At 35.3% G+C, this 22997-nt stretch overlaps 1 protein-coding gene across 1 annotated transcript; it reads left to right on the forward strand.

Moving 5' to 3' along the window:
- The first annotated feature begins 1280 nt into the window (after window positions 1-1280).
- Window positions 1281-15891, forward strand: LOC123554679 (divergent protein kinase domain 2A-like). Its single transcript, XM_045344958.2, has 6 exons — window positions 1281-1656; window positions 7211-7980; window positions 9608-9730; window positions 11055-11229; window positions 11834-12054; window positions 13507-15891. Exons 2-6 carry the CDS (start codon window positions 7267-7269, stop codon window positions 13678-13680), a joined length of 1407 nt encoding a protein of 468 aa, XP_045200893.2. The 5' UTR covers window positions 1281-1656; window positions 7211-7266; the 3' UTR covers window positions 13681-15891.
- Window positions 15892-22997: the final 7106 nt, after the last annotated feature.

A 22997-nucleotide genomic window follows, 5' to 3' on the forward strand; every position in this document is an offset into this window, starting at 1 on the left:
TAAAAAAAAAAATTCCAAAAAAAAAAAATTTCCGACCTGCCTACCCTAATTTTTTTTAGCATGTTACCGGAAACAAAGATTTTTTTTTAGGCCTTAGTGCTGACTTCATCATGCTTAATGGTATATTGTGATATGATAAAGATGTCTTTACTTTAATTTGTTGTGTATAATATGCAGCCAAACTATTGACAAGGTTATTTGCTGAAAAATATGCAAATTAACTGACATTTTTGTGAACTTGATGTCTTTTGTGATATATTGTAAATGTTTTTACCATATTTCAGTGTGTGTTAACATGCACTTAAATTATTTCCAGTTTATAACAAAAATAGTGCATTTCATACTCACTTAAATATGGTATTTGACATGTGACATGGCACAATGATGTAATGGTTTCTTGTCTACAGAATTGTTGCATTGTTATTTGGGAATAAAGAAGAAAAGCTTGAACCATGAATTTGTTTTCTCTCTAACCAAGTTGAATCTACTGGTACTATAGATGATATCAGTAGTGTTGGGTACCAAAGCAGAACAGTGTATGAGTTCTTCTTCTTCGATAATGGCCTCGTTCAACTAATGATACATTTTGGCCATCCGTGGGGCGTTAAAAAGTGAAAGAGTATCAGGTTTCCCAAGCTACTAGGTTCACTTAGTACTCCCTGACAGTTGGTGATAAAAAAAGGTGCAAAACCTTAAACTTTTATTCCTTTGACATCAGTTCAGAAGTTTAGAATTTTAGAACACTGTTCCAAGAAGTCAAAGGAATATGGCCCAACAGTTGTCTATGGCTGTTTGTAGTGAAAGTGGGGAGACTCTTGCCGATGGACTTAAAAGTAAGGCCAAGCCTTAGATAATAGAAATAGGTCTTATTTCGCAGATGCCACGTTTCTGTTTTAAAGGTTAAAAACAGTATCACTTTGCCTTAAAAGGAGGGAATGGAGTTTTTAAATGATTGATACAAAACACTAGTAGCTGTCTACACTGATCAGTATAATTATGTGTATATGAGTGCTGGCATGCACAAACTAATGTTAGCATTTTGCAAACAGTCTGAATTCAGATCAGCAGTCTGAAACTATAGTGTTCGCTTGCATACCAGCGCTGAAATAAATGAATGGAACAGTATTGATGCAGGGATAAATGAGCAGACTTTGCATGATTGTGGATGTGCACAGATTTGCGTTATTGCTGGTTGAATAGCCCTAACATTGGTTTTTCCACAGAGACGCTCGTATAATGTAAATTGCTTATCACAGAAAGATAACCCTATGGAGCAAAAACCAGTTGCAACTTCTGAGAGACGCAGGTCCGTACAAATTGACTGCAATAAAGTTTGTGTCAATTCTAATCAATTTTTCTCAATGTTATTGAAGGGTGTTAAGTAATCTTTACTAGGATTCTAACACACAACAAGCTGACCACTGTTTTGAAGCTTTAGCCAAGAGAGCTTAATTATCTTGGCTGTCCATATAGAACCTGTCCAAAATTATTCTATATAGATACACAGTTTAAGTAAAATGGAAGCCACTTAATGAATTATATGAAGGCATAGCAGTTATATGCATTGGGCCACGACGACAACGATAATTCAGTGTGATTTTTATCGTGCGTGAAGTAGACTACACCGTTTATAAAAAAAATTTCTGGACACTATTGGTAATGTTATGAGTAATTTAAACACTAAGATTTGTTACCGTTTCATCTCAATAACCAAATAACAACACGCAATATTTACCAGGTCCCCAGTTGTTGTATATGATGTCTTTGTTTGCGTTTCCTTGTTTTGTAATCTGTTTTCGCGAGCATGTTTTTGTTTACGTCACTCTCATTCATAATTTTAACAGGTCTAAAACATTGTGGAATAATACTATTTTCACTTGGGTATTGATTACATTTTACTCGGACTTTATCATAGACTCCCTGTGTAAAATCTCAAATTTTAAACTAAAATAAAGGTATTAAATCCATATATGCTGCTTTCTCCTTGATTCGAGCCTCTTAAATCTTTTAGAGGTGTGCAAATTTTTGTAAACCTGTTCAATTAAATAACTTTTGTTTTTTGTTACAAAAATATTTGCATTTAACAATGGGCAATAAGAATTACAATGTTATCATCTTTTATATGTACTTTTTTGCACAAGACTGAAGGAGGTGAAACTCCACATCATTTTAAAACTTTCTCATCGATTCGAGCCCTCTGTTTGGAAGGTCATTAAATGTTTATGTTTGCATATTCTATTTCCATAAAGCAAATTTCTATCAAGATTGACTTCTTGTGCACTCGTTACAACAGTCGAAATATGCTCAGGGTGCTTTTAATTTGAAATTTGGGCTCACAATATTACCCACTATGTAATTTCCTTTTGAAGTAAGTAATTTTTGATGCAAAAATTTAAAATAGGTATATAATCAATTTTTCAGTGGTTTCATGACTAATATTTTCCAAGGCATTTTAAAATGTAAATGACACAAGTTTCTGATGGAAGAACATGCTACATGAGCATGAATTTTACTAAAACACAAGGGCTCGAATCGATGAGAAAGCTCGAATCGACGAGAAACAGGCATAATATTTCAATGACACTTCAAAGTTTTGTTGTTTGTAGCATCATCAGGGGCATGTGCAGTGAAAAATCTAAATTTGATTTCTAAAATAGTGTGATATTTACTTCTAAACTCACTATATGTTCATTGTAAATGTACTTCGATATACCCAAGTGGAAACTGGCAGGTACTTGAAAATGCAGCTCTCTGATTGGTCAGTTAGAACCCCTGATGAACAGTGATGTCATGGTAAAGTTATGAATAAGCAGATATTACATTACATTATCCTGTAGAGGCCTTTAACTGGTTCAGCTTCTAATAGCCCCTCATAATCGGGAACGCAGTATGGCCACAATCGTCCAGAGTTCGCAACATTTAACAATAAATTCTGAGAAAAGCTACATCTGTCATTGTCATTCTGTCATTTTAATTTAAGAAAACTGTGTGGTGCATGTACCATGCAACTTAAGTCAGTGTTGACCAATTTAAATGAGTTAATTTACTATAAACATATATTCATCTCACACTCGTGTTCTATCTATCTATCTTCCATAACCGCACGCTGGCCATAGCTTTATCAGATCAAGTGGTTCCAACGTTGTTTGAGCGGTGAATTTTACGCCGATCAGATGGAGAAATATGGCCGATACTACAAATTTCCGGAATTGTAAGTATGAGTTAAAGGAATTTCTACCCGTTAGATAACGAATCAAATGAAAACGATGGGTGCACCTGGAGCGCAAATGTGTCTATATTTTAGCACATGTGTCTATTTAGCTGAGATTTGTGCCGTTTATTTAAACACTTCTGTACAGTCCGGCGGGGGAAAGAGATTTTTGACAGTTTTTGACAATATCGCCTCAAATTTAGTGTTTTTCGGGAGCAAGTTACTGTTAAAACACTTTTTTATGTAAAGGGCTACCTCTTAAAACAAAGCGTGTGTATTTTCATAGAATTTTTCAGGGTTGTTTCTGAACAATCCGCCGAAAACCTAATACAACGCCGTTTCGAGTGGGTCGCTATGCAACGCAATCAAGTGGATACCGGTCTGTGTCTTACTTGCGAAGTCTTATTCGTCTTAAAAACAGTCATTATTTTCAAAGCCTAACAATGAATAAATTAATTTGGAGAGTTTTATATCATCATAATGATCCCACCATTTCAAATATATTGTACTTTTACATTTTTATGCTCACTTAACATTTCACATATTTTTGCGGACATTGTCAAAAAACATCAACACATTTATAAACATAAAGCAAGGATGAACATCGAACAATGTCATTAAGTAAATAAAAGTATTAGTTCGTTAAAACAAGAACCAGTTCACAGATATTTTTCTCCTCCACGAATGGCACTGAACAGCATGCCGAAATCGGGTTGACTCTTTAAATCTGTATAGTTACAGTTGGTCACTTTTAATCCCTTAAAACCAATACATTGTGATTTCATTACTGATTTGTTGTGCATTTAAGCTGTTCATACAAAATAAATAAAGTTTGGTCCATGATAAAAGTATTGATCAGTTGTTTGTATATATTTTCATTCATATTCCTGGTGAAACGTTCATTTATTTTCAGAGAGATAAATCACAGAGACCGTTAAAATTGGCCAGGGAAAAGGCAAGGTTTTATTTGTCCTCCATAAAACAGAAATGATGTAATAAAACTCTATGGCCGCCGTTTAAAAATGAAAATACAAATGAAATACAGACACCAATGAAAAAAAAAAGTTTTGTTGGAGGCAGTTAAATAGTACAACTGTAACACGTCTCTCTTAGTATTGCTAGTCAGTTTATTTTCTTTCATTGGTGTCTGTATTTCATTTGTACATTTATACATTGATACCACACCCATTAAAATCCGTTCACTTTAGCTGTGTCTATCCCTCGCTAACATTGCCTACTCGTGTATACTAATACAAAATGGTTGGAAGAAGGTCAGCGTACGCCGTTGAAATACGGTCCTATATTAAGAATCGTTGTACTCTTGGCATAGGGTGTAAAGACATTTTTGATGATATATGTTCTGTTTATGGGCATAATGAAATATCTTTTTCGACAGTTATCCGTTGGTTTAAGAAATTCAAATGTGGGTTAGTTTCAACAGAAGATGAACCACATGGCCGTCAGCCGTAAACAGCAACATTTGCCAAGATGGTTGCTAGAGTGAAAGAAATAATTGCTACTGATGCAAGATACTCCGCTAGGCAAATAGCTAGTATGATTGGCATCTCATAAGAGCAGCTCATACAATTCTGAAACGTAATTTGAAAATGAGGAAGATTCCCCATCTGTTGACAGATGAGCAGAAAAAGGCACGCGTGCAATGCGCAAACTTGTTGCTTAAATAGTTTCCAAATTACAATGCACGATCTTTCGCAAATGTCGTCACTGGTGACGAGACATGAGTTCACTTTTTCGAGCCCAAACGAAAGATTCAGAACAAAAAATATGGGCAACAAAGTCTGGCAAAAGACCATGCATTGCAAAGCGGACCATGAGTGTCAAGAATGTAATGTATGCCATATTCTTCACAACTCTGGGTCCTGCCATTCAGGTTGCTGTTCCTAAAGGCAATTCCGTAAATTCGAAGTTTAACAAGACTAAATTTTTTCGAAAACTGAAGAAATATTTCAAAACTCGAAGACCCGCAACTGGTTTGGCCAATGTCAGATTGCTACATGAAAATGCGTCATCGCACAAGGCGTCTATTGTACAAGACTTTCTGAAGCAGGAAAAGGTTGTTGTGCTCCCTTCATCACCCTCCTTATTCGCCTGACCTTGCCCCGTGTGGGTTTTTTTTTGTTCCTAAGGCTCAAGAATACCTTTCTGGTCGAAACTTTGTGCAGCGCAAACACCTCGGTTCTGCAATATTCCAGTGTCTTCATAGTATACCTAGAAAATACTACGAGAAAGGCTTCAAGGATTGGATTAGAAGACTGAAATTTTGCAAATCTGTTGGAGGTGAATACTTCGAGGGGACCAAATAAAATTTTCATTGAAATCTATCCCGGATACATTTTTATGTGCTCAGATGCATTCATATTTGAACAATCCTCATAAAGAGTCAACCCGCTTTTGGCATGCTGTTCAGTATACCATTCGTGGAGGAGATAAATGTCCTTGAACTGGTTCTTGTTTTTACAAACTATTACTATCATTTACTCAATGATATTATTCGATGTTCACCCTTGCTTTATGTTTTTGTGTTGATGTTTTTGACAATGTCCGCAAAAAAATGTTAAATGTTAAGCGAGCATAAAAATGTATTATATATATTTAGTACAAGATATTAGAAATGGCGGGATCATTATAATGATATAAAACTCACTAAATTTATTCATTGTTAGGCTTTAATGACTGTTTTTAAGACGGATAAGACTTCGCAAGTAAGACACAGAACGGTATCCACTTGATTGCATTGCATAGCGACCCACTCAAAACGGCGTTGCATTATGTTTTCGGCCAATTGTTCAGAAACAACCCTGAAAAATTCTATGAAAATACACACGCTTTGTTTTAAGAGGTAGCCCTTTATATAAAAAGTGTTTTAACAGTTAATTGCTCCCGATAAACACTATATTTGAGGCGATATTGTCAAAAACTGTCAAAAATCTCCTTCCCCCGCCGGACTGTACAGAAGTGTTTAAATAAACGGCACAAATCTCAGCTAAATAGACACATGTGCTAAAATATAGACACATTTGCGCTCCAGGTGCACCAATCGGTTTCATTTGATTAGTTATTTAACGGGTAGAAATTCCTTTAAATCATACTTACAATTCCGGAAGACACTGTGAGAGAGAATTTTATATCCAACTCTGATCCATACATGTACAAGTGTCACATACATAGCAACACCTGCTTTGACATGACTGTGTTCTTTCATGATTTTCATCATTATATTTTCTAAAGCTGCGCAAAATTCGAAAATGCAAAACTTGGAGTACATGAATTTATAATTAAGATTATTGTCTATATTCAGTGAAGCTCCATTTTTGCACAAGCAAAAGCAAAACTCACTAGGAAGATCATATCATAATATTACTGTTCTCTGCAGTCCTCATCTATTTTCTGTATTAGCAGATCGAGAATACAGCTGTAATTGATCAATATTTCTCAAAAATATGTTTTATTTGAAAGATACATGTATCTAAAAATACTGCAGCTTTTGCATATCATTTTACTTGTATTCTTTGCAAAGATGATGCACAATTTGTTGTTTAAAACTTCTATGCACTTATTGTTTTATCTTTTTCTGTCAGTAGATTTTTCTGTCGCCAGAGATAGTGCAAAGGTAAACTTAAACTGAGAGTGAGTGTCTGTATGTGCGTGTGTTTCTGTCACAAACCTTGTCTGCGCTCTAAGTTGAACAGTTCTCATCCAATCTTCACTAAACTTGAACAAAATGTGTTTGCCAGTAAGTCCTCAGCCATGTTTGATAACAAGCCAAACCCACCTATGTCTTTCAGAATTATGGCCCTTGAATGACTAAAAATCACTCAGTACACACTTGGCCACACTCTTAAGTTGAACATTTCTCATCTGATCTTCACCAAACTTGAACAAAATGAATATATGATAATTATATGAATTCCCTATGTATCATTTAAAGGTACATCATTATTTAACCAAATGATGAATTGATTTCATTATTTTCTGCAGATTTAAGGTGACAAATATGTTTAAAGTGCCAAGTGGAAAAGAAACCAGGTGACAGGATGCTGCCATTTGCAACACGAAACCGAAAGCTGGTTTTCACAGAGGGAGCTACAAGCTACAGTGAAGGAGCCACAGAAATGATCTCAAATATTAGCAAATCCACATTCCGTTTAAGACGAATTCCGATCCAAGCAAAATGCTTTGTGTTTGTACTGATAATAATATGTATATATCTATATGGGAGTATTTACTTGGCATGGGGTCAGAATCGGCTAACAAAAGAGGACTTCTTAGAAGTTCATAAATGCCCAGCATGTTACGGGCAGACTTTCTGCTTCAGCTTATTCGACGATCAGTTCGATCTTTCAGGGATGTCGAAATACGAGCTTTTTGATGCAATTAATGTAAAAAATGTTCATTATGCTAATCACAAATATCAGGGACATCAAGTGGTTCTTAAAAAACTTGCCCATGATGATGAGATTAAAATCATAGACGATAGATTATGTAAAGACGCTTTTCGAGACCCAGGTTGCGATTTAGCACGGAGAATGGTTGTTTCAAAAACTGGTAAAGATATTCAGGCTAACGGCCTATTGCCACAGCATTTAAAAGATACGACATTCATGTTTTTCTGTGTGACACATAAACTGATTGATAGGGTGATGGATAGATATCCAGTGATAGGCAGTAAAGGGGATCAGATGTCAATGGATGATAAACTTCAGATCTTGTACACTGCAGAAGTAAATCCAGAACCTCTTATGTTGCTGGTAAGTATTTGTATTGGCAATAAGATTTCACAGAAGAGAAGAAAAAAAGAAAAGAAAAAAAGATTTCATAGAATTACATGGTTTTAAAAAAATACTGTAAAAATTAAAATCATTTAATTTTGAGGGCAAAAAGTTTTCTGTTTTGGACACTATGTTTATTTCGTAGGGATATAAAGTAGTTGATTTCAAATTTTGACCTTAAAATTGATGGGAATTTTACATTGGGATTACTTTTCATGAACTGACAAAAGAAATCCATGAAAGTTAGTCCGTCATAAATATTGATGATTTGACAGTAGCTGGCTGTCATTGTGGGGGAGAGACCAACTTTCCAACTTCAGTTGCATCTTCAACAAAATTTTAGGTGTCATTAACAAAATTTTATTTCATATATTTTTTTTCTTACTTTAAAATTTGAAACCCACTTTATATTTTTGAACATCTTGTGAAGGAATTGCCCTTTTGGTCACAAAATTTGGTGAAGACAAAATTATGCTATCTCACAGTACTGCCAGAAGGTTGGCAAGCTGCAAGTGCATGAAAAAAAACTGAGAAATCTTTCTAATTTTTCTGCCACAAGCCATCTTACCAAAATTTGCCAGATGTTAATTATTTAATTCATTAACATTTTAGATGTTGAACAATGGAATATTTTTATTGCCAGATGTAATTGAAATAAAACTCATGCAAATCTATGTACATGAATAAATCGAGAGGTCCAGTTTAGATAACAAGCTGTAGTGTAACGTTATATGTAAGGAGTAACAAAATTTTCTTTTGGAGCTAGAAAATTTACGAAAGGAATAAAGGACAACAATGATAGTATTAAAAATGTTTCCAACAATTTACTGGTAAAAAAAATAAAAAAATACAATTATTGTGAAGAGACATGTATTAACTAATTCTATAAAGCTTGGTTCAAGTCAAGCTGGAGCTGAGATCAAGTTTCTTTCCCATCATTCTATACATGTGAAGATCTGTCCTCTCTGTTCACTTTACATGTACTTGTAGTTTGTCGTTAGCTTCAATGCACTGTGATATAATAGATAAGTCAGTTTATCTTTGTAATGCCCGGTGAGTTTAGTTATTAAGATAACACACAACCTCCATTTTACTAGTATATTAACTCCTTCACTCTTCTTTAATACTGTAAAAGCAGAAATTTTCGTGAGGGTTTAATTTTCACTATATTCACGAGGCCGTAGACATTTCAGGAAAATTAATCCTGGCATAAATATTCACCATTAGTGTAATGCTAATGAAATTAGGATACCATTTTTACAATTTTGTGAATATTTAACCTCGCGAAAATAGTCAAAATTGCAAAATCGTGAAATTTTTACCCAGCGAAAATATGTGCTTTTACAGTATTCTTAGTTGTTTGATGTGCTAAACGTCTATGCCCTCACAAGGGGTTTAACAATATACATATAACCTTATATTCTTTAAAGTCATTAATTTTCATTTGGAGAATTAATTTTTCATGAATTTTATGGTAATGACAGTCCACAAAATGAAATCCCAAGAACACAAATAATTCCTTTATGTTTTATCGTTATTCTTTAAAACCACAACAAAATAGCCGAAAATTGTAATCATTTGTTCTTGTTAATTAATTTTTTTCTAGACATTCCCTGCATCGGAAGGTTGGCCATTTCCAGAATATTACGGAGCTTGTGGACGGTATATCGTAGAAGAATATAACGGAAAATCTCTGGCAGACTTCTATGATGCTCCTTTTGAAAAAAGAGTAAGTTGTTATCTTGTGTAGACTATGCATTTTTCATATTTATCAGCTCAACATCTGCTTTGCCTTCTTAAATGCCTGTGATTCGGGATGTACTATGTCATCACTTGCGGAGGTTGGCAGTGTGCACTGAGTTGTCCCCCCTTTAACTTGAGAAGTTTTAATTCAATGTTTACTGACTTAGTTGCAATTTTATTGGGCTAAGTTTGACGACCAGCTGGATCCTTTTCTCTCTGGAGTTTTGGCCCTTGAACTACTCAAAATTGTTTAAAGTTTACTCGAGCAGTCCTTTTTCAGTGTTCACGAAACTGGGTCTCAATGTTTAGGGGCATAATATCTCAGCACAGTTCAATTACCAGTCGGACAGTCTTTGTCACTCTGGAGGTCTGACCAAAACTGACAACAGTCAGCTCAATAAGAAGAGTATTTTAAAAGTAAAAAAATATATATCCTCACAAACAAAGTTTAGGAGAGTGTGTACTTTAATCACCATGTCCATGTGTCTGTGTGTGTGTGTGTGTTCATCCCTGCACCTGTGATAACTTGAAAGGATGGGTGGATTAAGTTCAGTTTTGGTACTAGACATGTATGTATCATAAGATACAAGTCAAGAATGATTATGGCTACAATACACTCTTATTTTTGCCAGAGTTATGACCCCTTATTGACTTGAAATTCTGCAAAATCTTTATGTCTGTTTAATAACTCGTGGAAAGGATGAATGGGTTGAATTTATTTATGGTAGGCAGGTACAGGATTATACGATATAGGTCAAGTTTGATTTTGGTTACAATTTACAAATGTTTGGCAAAGTTGTGTTCCCCTTTTTACTCAGAATTTTGTTTCCCATTCAAAAACTCATGAATGGATTAATGGATTTAGTTCATTTTAAGTACAAAGGTATATGATCATAAAATACAGGCTATGTTCAGTTTGAGTTACAATTTACCAATTTGTAGTAGAATTATGGCCTTTTCTTACTTAAAATTTTGCAAAATGTTAATGTCCATTTGGAAGCTTTTGAAATATAATTGGTTGAATTCATTTTTGGTACATAGGTATACAATTACATGTATAAAAAGCAGGCAATGTTCTAGTTTGCTATGACAGGGATATATTGTGACAGTTTGGCACTTTTTTTTCAGATGTGAAATGGAAAGCAGTAGAGAATGACGGTTACATTAACATTACTTTATATAGGTTTGTCATGCTTAATGTAAGAAAAGAAGCAGAATGAGGAACTAAATACGTGTATCTCCCAAAAGTTTTTTTTTTTTTAAATAAATGTTAAAAGGTGTATAGACTGATTTTATCAAATTGATTTCAGGCAGATTTGGCCTACCAGATGCTGAAGATGGCCGATAGGCTAACGTCAGATCCTGAATGGAATTTATACTGGACAGATCTCGCTGCAGGAAACTTTGCTGTAGATCCAGCAGGCAAACTGACGTATATAGATGCTGAAAATATTGTAGTTGTTGACAAACAAGCTTCAAAAATAGGTAATTTGTGTCATTTGTCATTGTGTATTAAAGCAGTAAAAAAATTTATTGCAAAATCTTGATACAGTTTTAACAGTGATGGGATTCCCCAGGATTGGCATAATTTCACAGAATTCACCACGGTAGAACCACAGACCTACTGCAAACCAGCTATAGGTATGAAAGATATATTCACTCTGACTGGTGTTTCCAGCCCACACCTTTAAGGGGCAAGCAATTCCAGCTCGGTGACATTAACCACCTGAGTACCAAGATTCCTTTTGGAGTTTTGAAGCAGAATGATAATATTTCAGACTTTTTAGATTTAATTTGAACAGTCAACATAGACAATAATAGATAGTGATGCTCTATTTCAAATGCAGTCAGGGTTTTGCAGTCAAGGGCCTTAAGTCATCTTCCATTGCAGTAAAAAGTTCTGTGAACCATTTTGTCAAAAAAATAAGAATTCCTAACTTTGTTTCATATCAAGAAATAAATTAAATCAGAAACTTTAGGCATTGGTAGCACTTGAGAAGCTGTTTTATAACTATGGAATGTCAATGCTGTCATAATTCAATATATTTTGAAACATTTATTTCTGATATTATCATGGTATTTCATGCAGCTAATAAGGAGCATTGGAATGACCTGTCGGAGTCGGTATTTGTTGAATGCGAGGACGGGCACACGGACTGCCTCTCTTTTGATGTCGACAAGATGTGTACTCACTATTTGTGCGATCATAATTACTATGCAGTGTGTAGAAATATGTTGTCTAAATATGCCGATGATAGAGTGAATGGAGGAATACCACATTTGTTACACGATATGCCACCACATGCCAATGTAAGTATTAGCGGTTGACAAAATGTTTCTACAAAATATTGCAGAAAATAATGTAAAACCTCTAAGTAATTGCATCTTTGACAAACAGACATGTCTCAAATTAATTGACCTCTTGAGAGCAACATACTGTGAGTTTACACACAGAGTTTAATGCCCCCATCAGCATTCATCCTAGAGGGGTTGGACTGTATTTCATAAACAGTATTGCATTTTTATTTCATGCAGACAGTTTTGTTAAAGATTTATATGCAGTATTGCAGTACATAAGTGACTATGCCTTAAACTTGCTTTCTCCAAACAAATGTATCCTGTACCAAGTTTCTTAAAGGTGGTCAATCACATTTAAACAACATTTAATGACATTTTTTACTTTTTGTATATTCTGGTAGAGAATTATTTAAGGAACAAAAAGACTGATTACATAGAGTTAGATTCCTATTTGAAATGTATATTTTATTATTTTTATAAAATTTTGTAATTACTCCCCTTTAATATGAAAGTATATAAAAAGCTGGGTATTTCTTTTTATTTCGATACAATGTCTAGTTTTACATTTGCATTTGATAGACATATCAACTATTGGACAATCTGAACCAAAATGCAAGTTTTAAAGCTTTGTGTAGCTTCTGAATTCATTTATTTCCAATCTAACCAAGATAGGCAAAGGGAGGTAATAATAATTTTTCAAACTTGCGTTTCTAATGAATTCCATCTAAATACATAATTTTTAATGCAAATATTTTACAAATATATTACAATATGTCTAATATTTATACATTTCCTTAGGCAAAGTATGTATATCAAATTTATACTTATGATAAAAAAGCTCTATCTTGGTTGGGCAACCAGGATAGGAAAATGAAATTTTAAAAATACCTCCAGTGAAAATCTAATTTGTATTAAGTGTTAAGTGAACATAAATGAGTGTAAATGATCAGATGCTAAAGTTTCGAACAAATCCGTTACATGGCCAAAATCTGATTATCCACCTTTAAGGGAACCTTGTCCACTTGTTACACAGAGAAAGTTAGTACGGATTAATTCTAGAGAGCCTCTTTTTGTTGATGTTCTGTGTCTAAAATCTTGGTCTTTCAAGTTCCAGTTTGCACTTACTGCTTTTAACTGTGTTCAAAATGTTTGTTTGAAGAGAATTCGTACTCCTGCAGTTTAAGAAACGTACAGTAATTTAAAAAAAAAATTTAGAACTTTAAATCTGGAGACTATTTGGCAAAATGCATAATTCAATACCTAAAATGCATAATAATAAAATTACACTAACAGTGTATAGCAATCTTAAGTTACAAGTACTTTTGTAGTAGGCTCGTGATAAGAAAATTAGGAGACACGCCTTTATTATTTTTCTGATGCTTTCTTAGTTACTGACTGTGTAATTCTTCTTTTCCTCATTCACTGTGAAGGGCTATTTACAACATTTTTGTCTGGTATTTTCAGGATGACTGGGATTTGGACAATCTTCTGAATGAATGTACGCGCCCTCACCAGTCGCAGGGACGTATTAAAGCTGCACACAAACTACTTCAGGCGTTAGATCATCTCAGAAACATTCCAGCTCATATTATACCTGATACAAAACCGGGACATGCGAAAAGAATTCCGGTTGTTTGATGTGTTTGCAAGCGACTGTATTCAGTTTTATGGGGACTTGGGGTCTGTTAATAATGTTGATTGGCCTAAGGGTTTGATTGCAAATTAGGGAATCTGGTGCTATGTAAAATAAGGAATGTATATGTAAAAGAATGCAGTTATCACTTTCTCGTGCAATTCACATTTTCATCAGATTAAGCAGTGAGTTTTTTTCAGATTTTAGGGGATGTTACTGGTTCCGGTAGAATAAGGGAAAATGTGTTGTTACAGTTTTGGGAAAAAGAACAGGGTTGCCACCTATCTTGAAATGTGAGGGAAAAATGATTTTTTTTTTCAAGTCAGTGAATTGTCAGGGAAATCTTGATAATGTCAGTGAAAAATGAAATTTTAGAAAAGCCAGTGAAAAATCAGGGGAAAATGAAATTTTGGGCCGATTTGTAAACTATTCAGTGGCTATGGCAGTCTTCAAGCAGTATTCATATGTATTTCCAAACTCATTTTGGTGTAATTGTGTATAAACATAATTTAGATGTGTTTAATCAATTTCGTTATTAAGTTAACTTTGAAATTTTTGTATCATTAATGAAAGTTTGTTATATCTGAAGCAAAATAAATATAACAGCGTGGATTGGATGGCTGTAGGGGAGGAGGAGGCCGAAAAAATATTGTGGTATTTGTCAGTGAAAAGTACGGTTTAGTAAGGGAAAAGTCAGTGAAAAGTCAGGGAATTTCATTTTCTCAACCAAGTGGCAACCCTGATTTAAGAAACTGATGCAGAATAGCTGTGGGTGGGGAAACAAGTGTGTTACTCAGTGGTTTTGGGGATGACATTTTGTAGATCTGGTGTTGATAGTGCAAATAATTGCTGTGTAAGACTAGAAAAATTGCATATATTTTTTTAAGGTTCCAGTATGAAGACTAAGCCAAAGCAGACAGAGTTAGATACCTCTGATTTTTGTGTGCAAATTGTCGATTAACTGCTTTTAAGTTCAATCGGTACGTCAGTTTATGGAGGAAAAAAATAATCAGCAAAATATTTTTTAAAGGAAGGATGAAAATGTTCTTTTAAACAGCTGTTTTGGGAGAAAAAATACTGAGAACTCGAGGAAAGCCCTGACTTTTCCTACATGTGTTCTTTGTTACAGAACCTACAGATTTGTATAGTCATTTATTGGTTTTGGTTCATTTAGATTATAGGCAAAACTGAGTGATACAGATTCCCTTTGTCATATTTGCTGACCAGAAACGCAAATTGTGTTACACAACTTCCATATACATGTAAGAAATGAGTTCATTGGCAAGAGCTTCTTTGCTTTCATCAAAGAACATTAACAAAAAATATTTACAGTAATGCCTTTAAGTGCCTTATATGAAATCAACATTTTAATGTAACACAAATGGCTTTGAATATAAAAGACATCTGTCGTGTTTAATTTATATGAGTGCTGCAGTGAGGGGTTGCTGTATTCAAGTCACTTGCCCCTCAACAATGTGGGTTCGAGCCTCACTCGGGGCTTTGAAATCTTCATGTGAGGAAGCCATCCAGCTGGCTTACGGAAGGTCAGGAGCCCATTTGTTATGAAATAATGCACGGAGGGGCACCTGGGGTCTTCCTCCACCACCAAAGCTGGAAAGTTGCCATATGACCTATAATTGTGTTGGTGTGACGTTAAACCCAACAAAAAAATTGGGTGCTGCAGTTCGAAATCTAATGTTAGGGCTTTGCGACCATTACAGGTGCAGTCTGTTTTCTTATCAGTTTACAAGAGCTGAAATTGACAAATGAACAGTATGGATGTATAAGTTCTGTAGCTGAAATATTGTGTGAATTAGCAATACAGTGTTAATCTGCATACGAAAGAGTGCTTATTTCTTGATGCAAATCTTATATTTCTTGTATTTTGTAAGCATTTACACTTCTGAATATTATATATTATTAAATGGTATTGATATAATTAGTTTCTTAGCCTGAGTAAGGTTAAAGAAATAATTGTTAATGAATCTTTTAACACAGCGACACACGTGATAACTTCGTCACACATTACGTTTCATGCAAGATGAAATTTGAACATCGGTATGAAAAGATATTGATGTTTGAGGTTCCATTGTAACTTACAGAATTTAAAAATGCATAATATGTTATGACTACTAATATTTAAAATCTGTATGTTCATTACATTTTGTTTGGTTGTGACATTATATGAGCCGCGCCATGAGAAAACCAACATAGTGGGTTTGCGACCAGCATGGATCCAGACCAGCCTGCGCATCCGAGCAGTCTTGTCAGGATCCATGCTGTTCGCTTTAAAGTTCTCAATTGGCAATAGGGCTTTAAGCGAACAGCATGGATCCTGACCAGACTGCGCGGATGCACAGGCTGGTCTGGATCCATGCTGGTCGCAAACCCACTGTGTTGATTTTCTCATGGCACGGCTCATATGTAGCCCTTTAGCCCCATATATTTAGACCTTTTTGTGCTTTTGGGCTTGTTTCACAACTTTTTATGTATTTTTTATGATTTTGTTGAAAAATTTTAGAGGGGTTTTTTTTGCTGAAAAATGAGGTCTGATGAAAGTAAAATTTTGAAAACAGGACTTGTAGAGAAATAACAGAATTATGTGTTATCTTCTTTTAAGTCACCCATTGAATTTTTTTGTCAATTTCATGGTTGAAAGGTTTGGTGATACGATTATCATTGAACAGTTAGTGTCACAAACATTCCACATATGAGCCACGCCATGAGAAAACCAACATAGTGGGTTTGTGACCAGCATGGATCCAGAGCAGTCTGCGCATCCACGCAGTCTGGTCAGGATTCATGCTGTTCGCTTTCAAAGCCTATTGCAATTAGAGAAACCATTAGTGAACAGCATGGATCCTGACCAGACTGCGCAGATGCGCAGACTGGTCTGGATCCATGCTGGTCGCAAACCCACTATGTTGGTTTTCTCATGGCCGGGCTCATATCTCTTCATGCTACTCTGCTGGTCAGAGTTTTTTTAATGACCCAGGTGTTTTTCATCAATGTTTAAGGTCTTAAATTTATGCTTGACTTATAAACACTAGATCTTCTGTTAACTTTGTTAATATATTCATATAGCTGAAATGTTGCTGAGCAGTTTGCGCCTGTAGATGGCTGTTGATTCAAACCAAGTTTCACGACTATGTTAAAAAGCTTTGCTAATTCAAATATGATAAAAGTAGAAAGAAGTTCAGAAGATTTAGGCTTCACATGTTGATGATTACAGGCACTGTAGTTATTATTATCATAATTATCTTCTTTTTTTTTTTTTTTTTTTTTTTCTCAGCTTTTATGTCAAACTTTTATGGTTATGGTGTTTGAACATATTTAAGAAGTGCACTGAACTAAATTTCAGTACTTTTTTTTGTTACATGTTCATTGACTGTTGAGTAAAATTATGATTAGTTTGTTTAAGAGTTAGCAGTATATCACCAAATCACAGAAAGAACGATTTATGTTTTATATGAAAATTGAACATCGAATAATATTTGTTTACTATGATGCTAAAGATTATTCTAACATGGCCTGATTCATTCTCCTATTAATTAAAGAGGGTTGAAAATTGTGTGTTATTACACAATTATTCATTTTTTCTGATACCACAATTTTTACGTCATAGCACTAATTAAACGGCATAGCGACACGCTTGAAAAGAAACACATGGAAAACAGGCAAATATTTGATGAATGTCGTCAGTGATGTACTTTAAAATCTTTGGTAACTCGCTAGAATCATAATAAATTATTTCATTTAGTGATTTGTTCTCAAATAAAATCATTATTTGTCGTTCAAATGTGTATTATCAATAAAATCATTATTTGTCGTTCAAATGCGTATTATCAATAAAATCATTATTTGTCGTTCAAATGCGTATTGTCACTCGGGCTTCTGCATCCTAGTGATATAATTACTTCGCATCTGAACTCCAAACAATGAATTTATTCAGCGACAAATCACAAAATGAGATACATTATTTCTTAAGTAATTTTATTTACATATCTGCGCTCTCCTTATTGAGCTAAGCGGGCAGGTTGCAACATTTGTGGTTTAACATATTCTTGTATGCAATTTCAGGGTTACTTGGCTGTAATAGAAAATTGTTTTTCGTAACAACCAGAGAATGCCGAAATCACATACTTAGAATATGTTATTAGGAAAATGCAGGTTGTTATTGTGGGTCCTCTACCTTAACAGTAAGGTATGCAATTTAATCTGAAAATTGTATTGTTAATTTTATAAATAATAAATATTCCTTTTATCCATCTGTTTCATCAAATATTGCATATTACTAGTATGTATAAATTATATGTGTTAAATCATTTATGATAATTAAATGAAGGTACAATAAAAATCAAATTATGCAATTATTAAGTGTTCTTTACTTTTCATAGACAAATTGACACTTTTGTGTCTCCCACATGTAGCAGGGGAGACAAATTGATTTAGTGCTGTCTGTCTGTTACAATATTAAACTTCCTCAATGCAATTTCTTCAACACCACTGGGGATATTTACACCCAAGTTTTCCAGGAATGATCATTACCAAGCCTTGTTGTGCATATCGTCAGCATTTGCTAGTTGGTTAATTTTCAGTTTCCATACTTCATGTTTTTATTTCGATGTAAGTGAGATGTGAAACCAAAATTTGTAGTCCTGTTTGGCGCCATATAACCTATACTGTGTTGATGTGTCGTAAAACCCAAATAAATAAATAAATAAATAATTTTCAGTGGAATAATAGCCCTTGGTTCATCAAATTTTATGATGTTTTGGTCTTATATTATTGGGCGGATTTCCACCACACCTCACAGGATTGATTGGTGTCAAGCCTCATTGTGCATATTTTCGGCATTTTCCAGATCCTTGATATTTATGGGGTTGTGGTCCTTGATACGTCCAATTTTATATGATTCAGCCACTTCTGTTAAATTGTTGGGTGGATTTCCTCCAGACAGTACATGAATAAAAAATCTGAGTTATTAGTACAAAATCCTCATTGTGCATATTGTCAACATGTTTGTGTTTAGTGATTTTCAGTGGAGTTATGTACCTTGATCTATCGTGGGTTTTTGTGCCCCCCCATGAGTGGTGGGGCATATTGATTTGCTCTTGTCCGTGCGTGCGTCCGTCCGAAGTTCGTGACGCGCCTAGCTCAAAAAGTATTTGATATAAATTGATGAAACCTTGCACGAGTCTTTATCATGATATGAACTTGCGCACCTTCTATTTTTCGTCTGGCTCCGCCCCCAGATTTTAGAGTTATGGCCCCTGAAGTAGTCAAAAATGCACATTTTCACCTTGTGACACGTCTAGCTCAAAAAGTATTTGATATCAATTGATGAAACCTTGCATGAGTCTTTATCATGATATGAACTTACGCACCTCCTATTTTTCATCTGGCTTCGCCCCCTATTTTTGGAGTTATGGCCCCTGAAATAGTCAAAAATGCACATTTTCACCTTGTGACACGCCTAGCTCATAAAGTATTTGATATAGATTCATGAAACCTTGCATGAGTCTTAATCATGATATGAACTTGCGCATCTTCTATTTTTAATCTGGGTCTGCGCCCTATTTCTAGAGTTATGGCCCCTGAAATAGTCAAAAATGCATATTTTCACCTTGTGACACCCCTAGCTCAGAAAGTATTTGAGATAAATTGATGAAACCTTACATGAGTCTTTATCATGATATGAACTTGCGCACCTACTATTTTTAGCTCGACTGTTCATAGAATAGTAGAGCTATTGGACTCGTCCATACGTCGGCTTCCACGTCGGCATCTGCGTCCGCGTCCTGATTTGGTTAAGTTTTTGTATGTAAGCTGGTATCTCAGCAACCACTTGTGGGAATGGATTGAAACTTCACACACTTATTCACTGTGATAAACTGACTTACATTGCAAAGATTCCATAACTCTGTTTTGCTTTTTTACAAAATTATGCCCCTTTTTTGACTTAGAAATTTTTGGTTAAGGTTTTGTATGTAAGCTGGTATCTCAGTAACCACTGGTGGGAATGGATTGAAACTTCACACACTTATTTACTGTGATAAAATGACTTACATTGCACAGGTTCCATAACTCTATTTTGCTCTTTTACAAAATTATGCCCCTTTTTCGACTTAGAATTTTTTGGTTAAGGTTTTGTATGTAAGCTGGTATCTCAGTACTCACTAATGGGAATGGATTGAAACTTCACACACTTGTTCACTGTCATGATCTGACATGCACAAAGTAGGTCCCATAACTTTATTTTGCTTTTTTACAAAATTATGCTCCTTTTTCAACATAGAAATTTTTGGTTAAGTTTTTGTATGTAAGCTGGTATCTCAGTATCCACTAATGGGAAAGGATTGAAACTTCACACACTAGTTTACTGTCATGATATGACATACAGTGCAAAGGGTCAGTAACTCAACTTCACATTTTACAAAATTATGCCCCTTTTCAACTTAGAATGTTTGGGTTGAATTCTTATATGTAAGCTGGTATCTCAGTACCCACTAATGGGAATGGATTGAAACTTCATACACTTGTCCACTGTCATGAGCTGATAAGGACTATGCAGGTTCCATAACCCTATTTTACTTTTTTACTAAATTATGCCCCTTTTTCAACTCGTATTCATTCAAACGACAAGGCTGTTGAATAGTCGTACGTTGCTGTCCTCCAACAGCTCTTGTTTATCTGGGTCCGCCCCCTATTTCCAGAGTTATGGCCCCTGAAATAGTAAAAAAATACACATTTTCACCTAATTATGTGCCTCACTCAGAAAATTTTTAATGTAAATTCATGAAACCTTGCTTGAGTCTTTATCATAATGTGACCTTGCACACTTGGCATTCTTCTTGAGAATTTTAGCATTTATTACAGAGTTATGGCCGATTAAATAGCCAAAATAGTGGATTTTTTTTTGTGATGCTCATAGCTCAAAAAGTATATGGTATAGAATAATGAATCCTTTTCATAATTTTTTTTGAGGCTATACCCCATTAAGACTGCAAACATTTGAATAATTTCCCCTTATTTGTGACAAATGTACCAGTGGGGGGGGGGGGGCACACCCTGTGTCCTACAGACACATTCTAGTTTTACCTTGTCCGGCAACTGCTCTGATACCAAGGAGGATATACACCAAATTTCACAAAAGTGATCATTGCGAAACCTAGCTGTGCATATCGTCAGGTTGTTCTAGTTTGGTATTTTCCAGCAGAGTAAGTTGTGGACCTAGATTTGTCAAATTCTATGATATTTTAGTCACTTCCCTTATATAATTGGTCTGACTTCCACCAAACCTTACAGGAGTGATCAGTGCCAAGTCTTATTATGCATATTATCAACATCGACATGCTCCACTTCAGTGATTTCAGCAGACTTATCCCCCTTGATTTGTCATATTTTACAAAGTTAACACTACTTGCTAAATGCAATTAGGCTGAATTGCACCAGACCTCAAGAGTGATTAGTGCGAAGCATAGTTGTGCATATTATCATCATATTCTGATTAAATGTTTTGCAGTGGAGTAATGAACGTTGATCTTTCTTTGATCTGTGTCAGTTTTCCTATACCACTAGTTGGAATTCCACCAAACTTCACAGGAGTTATCGATTGCCTAGTTGAGTATATCGTTGGAATGTTCTGGTTCAGTGATTTTACCTGGAGTGAAGACCCTTAATTTGTGGCATTTTACAGTTTTCTGAATGGCAGGTGAAAAAAACACAACCTATTGTATATGTGTGATCATTAATTGTAACAAGAACTGGCACTGTAAGCGACATATTACCGTGAAGCATGCAGACTAACACAAAATGATGTTGAATGACAGCAGTAAATTTGATTAAAAAACAATACTACCAATATGAACATGTTGATGTGAAATCTTGAAAATATGGGTTCTTTGGTCATCACACAAACTTTCTAGGCGCCGAAGCGTTCTTCATTTATAGGCCGCAAACGGATTTTTAAGTCAAGGTTACCGCGACCTTGAACTTTGAGCAGCTGACCTTAAAAAAATTAATAGGGTTCCTCTGGTCACGTGCAACCTGCCTTCCAACCTACCTTGCACTCCTTAGCTTTTAGTTTTGTTGGGTCACACAGTTTCATGTCGTTTGGCGATATTCAAGCTTAGATGGTGGAGGGAGACCCCAGGTGCCCCTTCGTGCATTATTACAGCACGGGCGGGCTCCTTTGTAGAACCACCGATGGATGGCTTCCTCACACGAAGAATCCATCACCAGGAGCGAGGCTCGAACTCACATCAGTGAGGGGCAAGTGATTTGACGTCAGCGACCTTATCCAATTAGCCACGGAGGCCTCTCATTAACATTTTGTACCCGCTTTCTTAAGCTGCGCATGGACCACACTGCATGTGTGATTAGAATCTACACATCTAAGTTTTACTTCGGTAATTAGGATGATTTTAGCAGAGTTTTTGGCCCTTCTCTGGCGGTTTGTGTCTTACAGGTGTTTCATGCTGGTTTTTGCAAATGAGTATATATTCTCGCTTCCATACGACTCTTCTTTAAGTGCATAGTTCGTAAATAGTTGTCTTTAATGTTTTAATGGTGTAACTGGACACAAAAGACAAACGCGAAATAATTAAATGGATATATGAAGGGTAGCGGGACGTAAACTATGTTACTATTTGTAAACCATTTTATTGTTTGATATAGTTTTAAAGGTATGAGGTATGCTTCATTGTCACGAGCTAGCAATGTACGAGTCTTACTTCTGAAAGGAACATTTTGGCCGTGTCCATGTAACGCCCATTCTGCAATGCGTTGCGGCAACTCCGAAATTTCTCTCTGTCTGTCTGTCTGTATGCTTAAAGATATGCTAATAATTTCTTGTCGGTTGACGCGCGTCAAGTCTAGGTCCCCAGCAGGGGTTTGACTATTTTGAAGATAAAGATTCAATGTTAGGCCATGATTGAGGCTCGCCGGTATGATGAAAATAAAATTACGTCAGTCAACCAACAGCAGTACCAAAACAAAATGAATTATTAGTGTTAAAACAAAATGCATGTATACTTTGCCCTCCCCACACTGCAATTACATTAGTGGGACAAAATATCTACAAATCGGACATTTTGGCCTAAGAATTTACCCAATCTTGCGAGGACATTGTTTGTCTTAAAAAGGCATGAAAACATCGAAAATATTCTGATAAATAGCGCATTACAGAACACTACAAAAAGTGAACCGTAAGTGGAGGAATTAGGCCCTACATCAGCTTGTACAAATGAGTACACCGTCGCATCCTTGGTGTAAACTGGAGGTGTAAACGATGACGTCATTGCGCAGTTGACGTTGTTTC

Source organism: Mercenaria mercenaria, chromosome 7 (assembly GCF_021730395.1).
Source record: "Mercenaria mercenaria strain notata chromosome 7, MADL_Memer_1, whole genome shotgun sequence".
Lineage (NCBI taxonomy): Eukaryota > Metazoa > Mollusca > Bivalvia > Venerida > Veneridae > Mercenaria > Mercenaria mercenaria.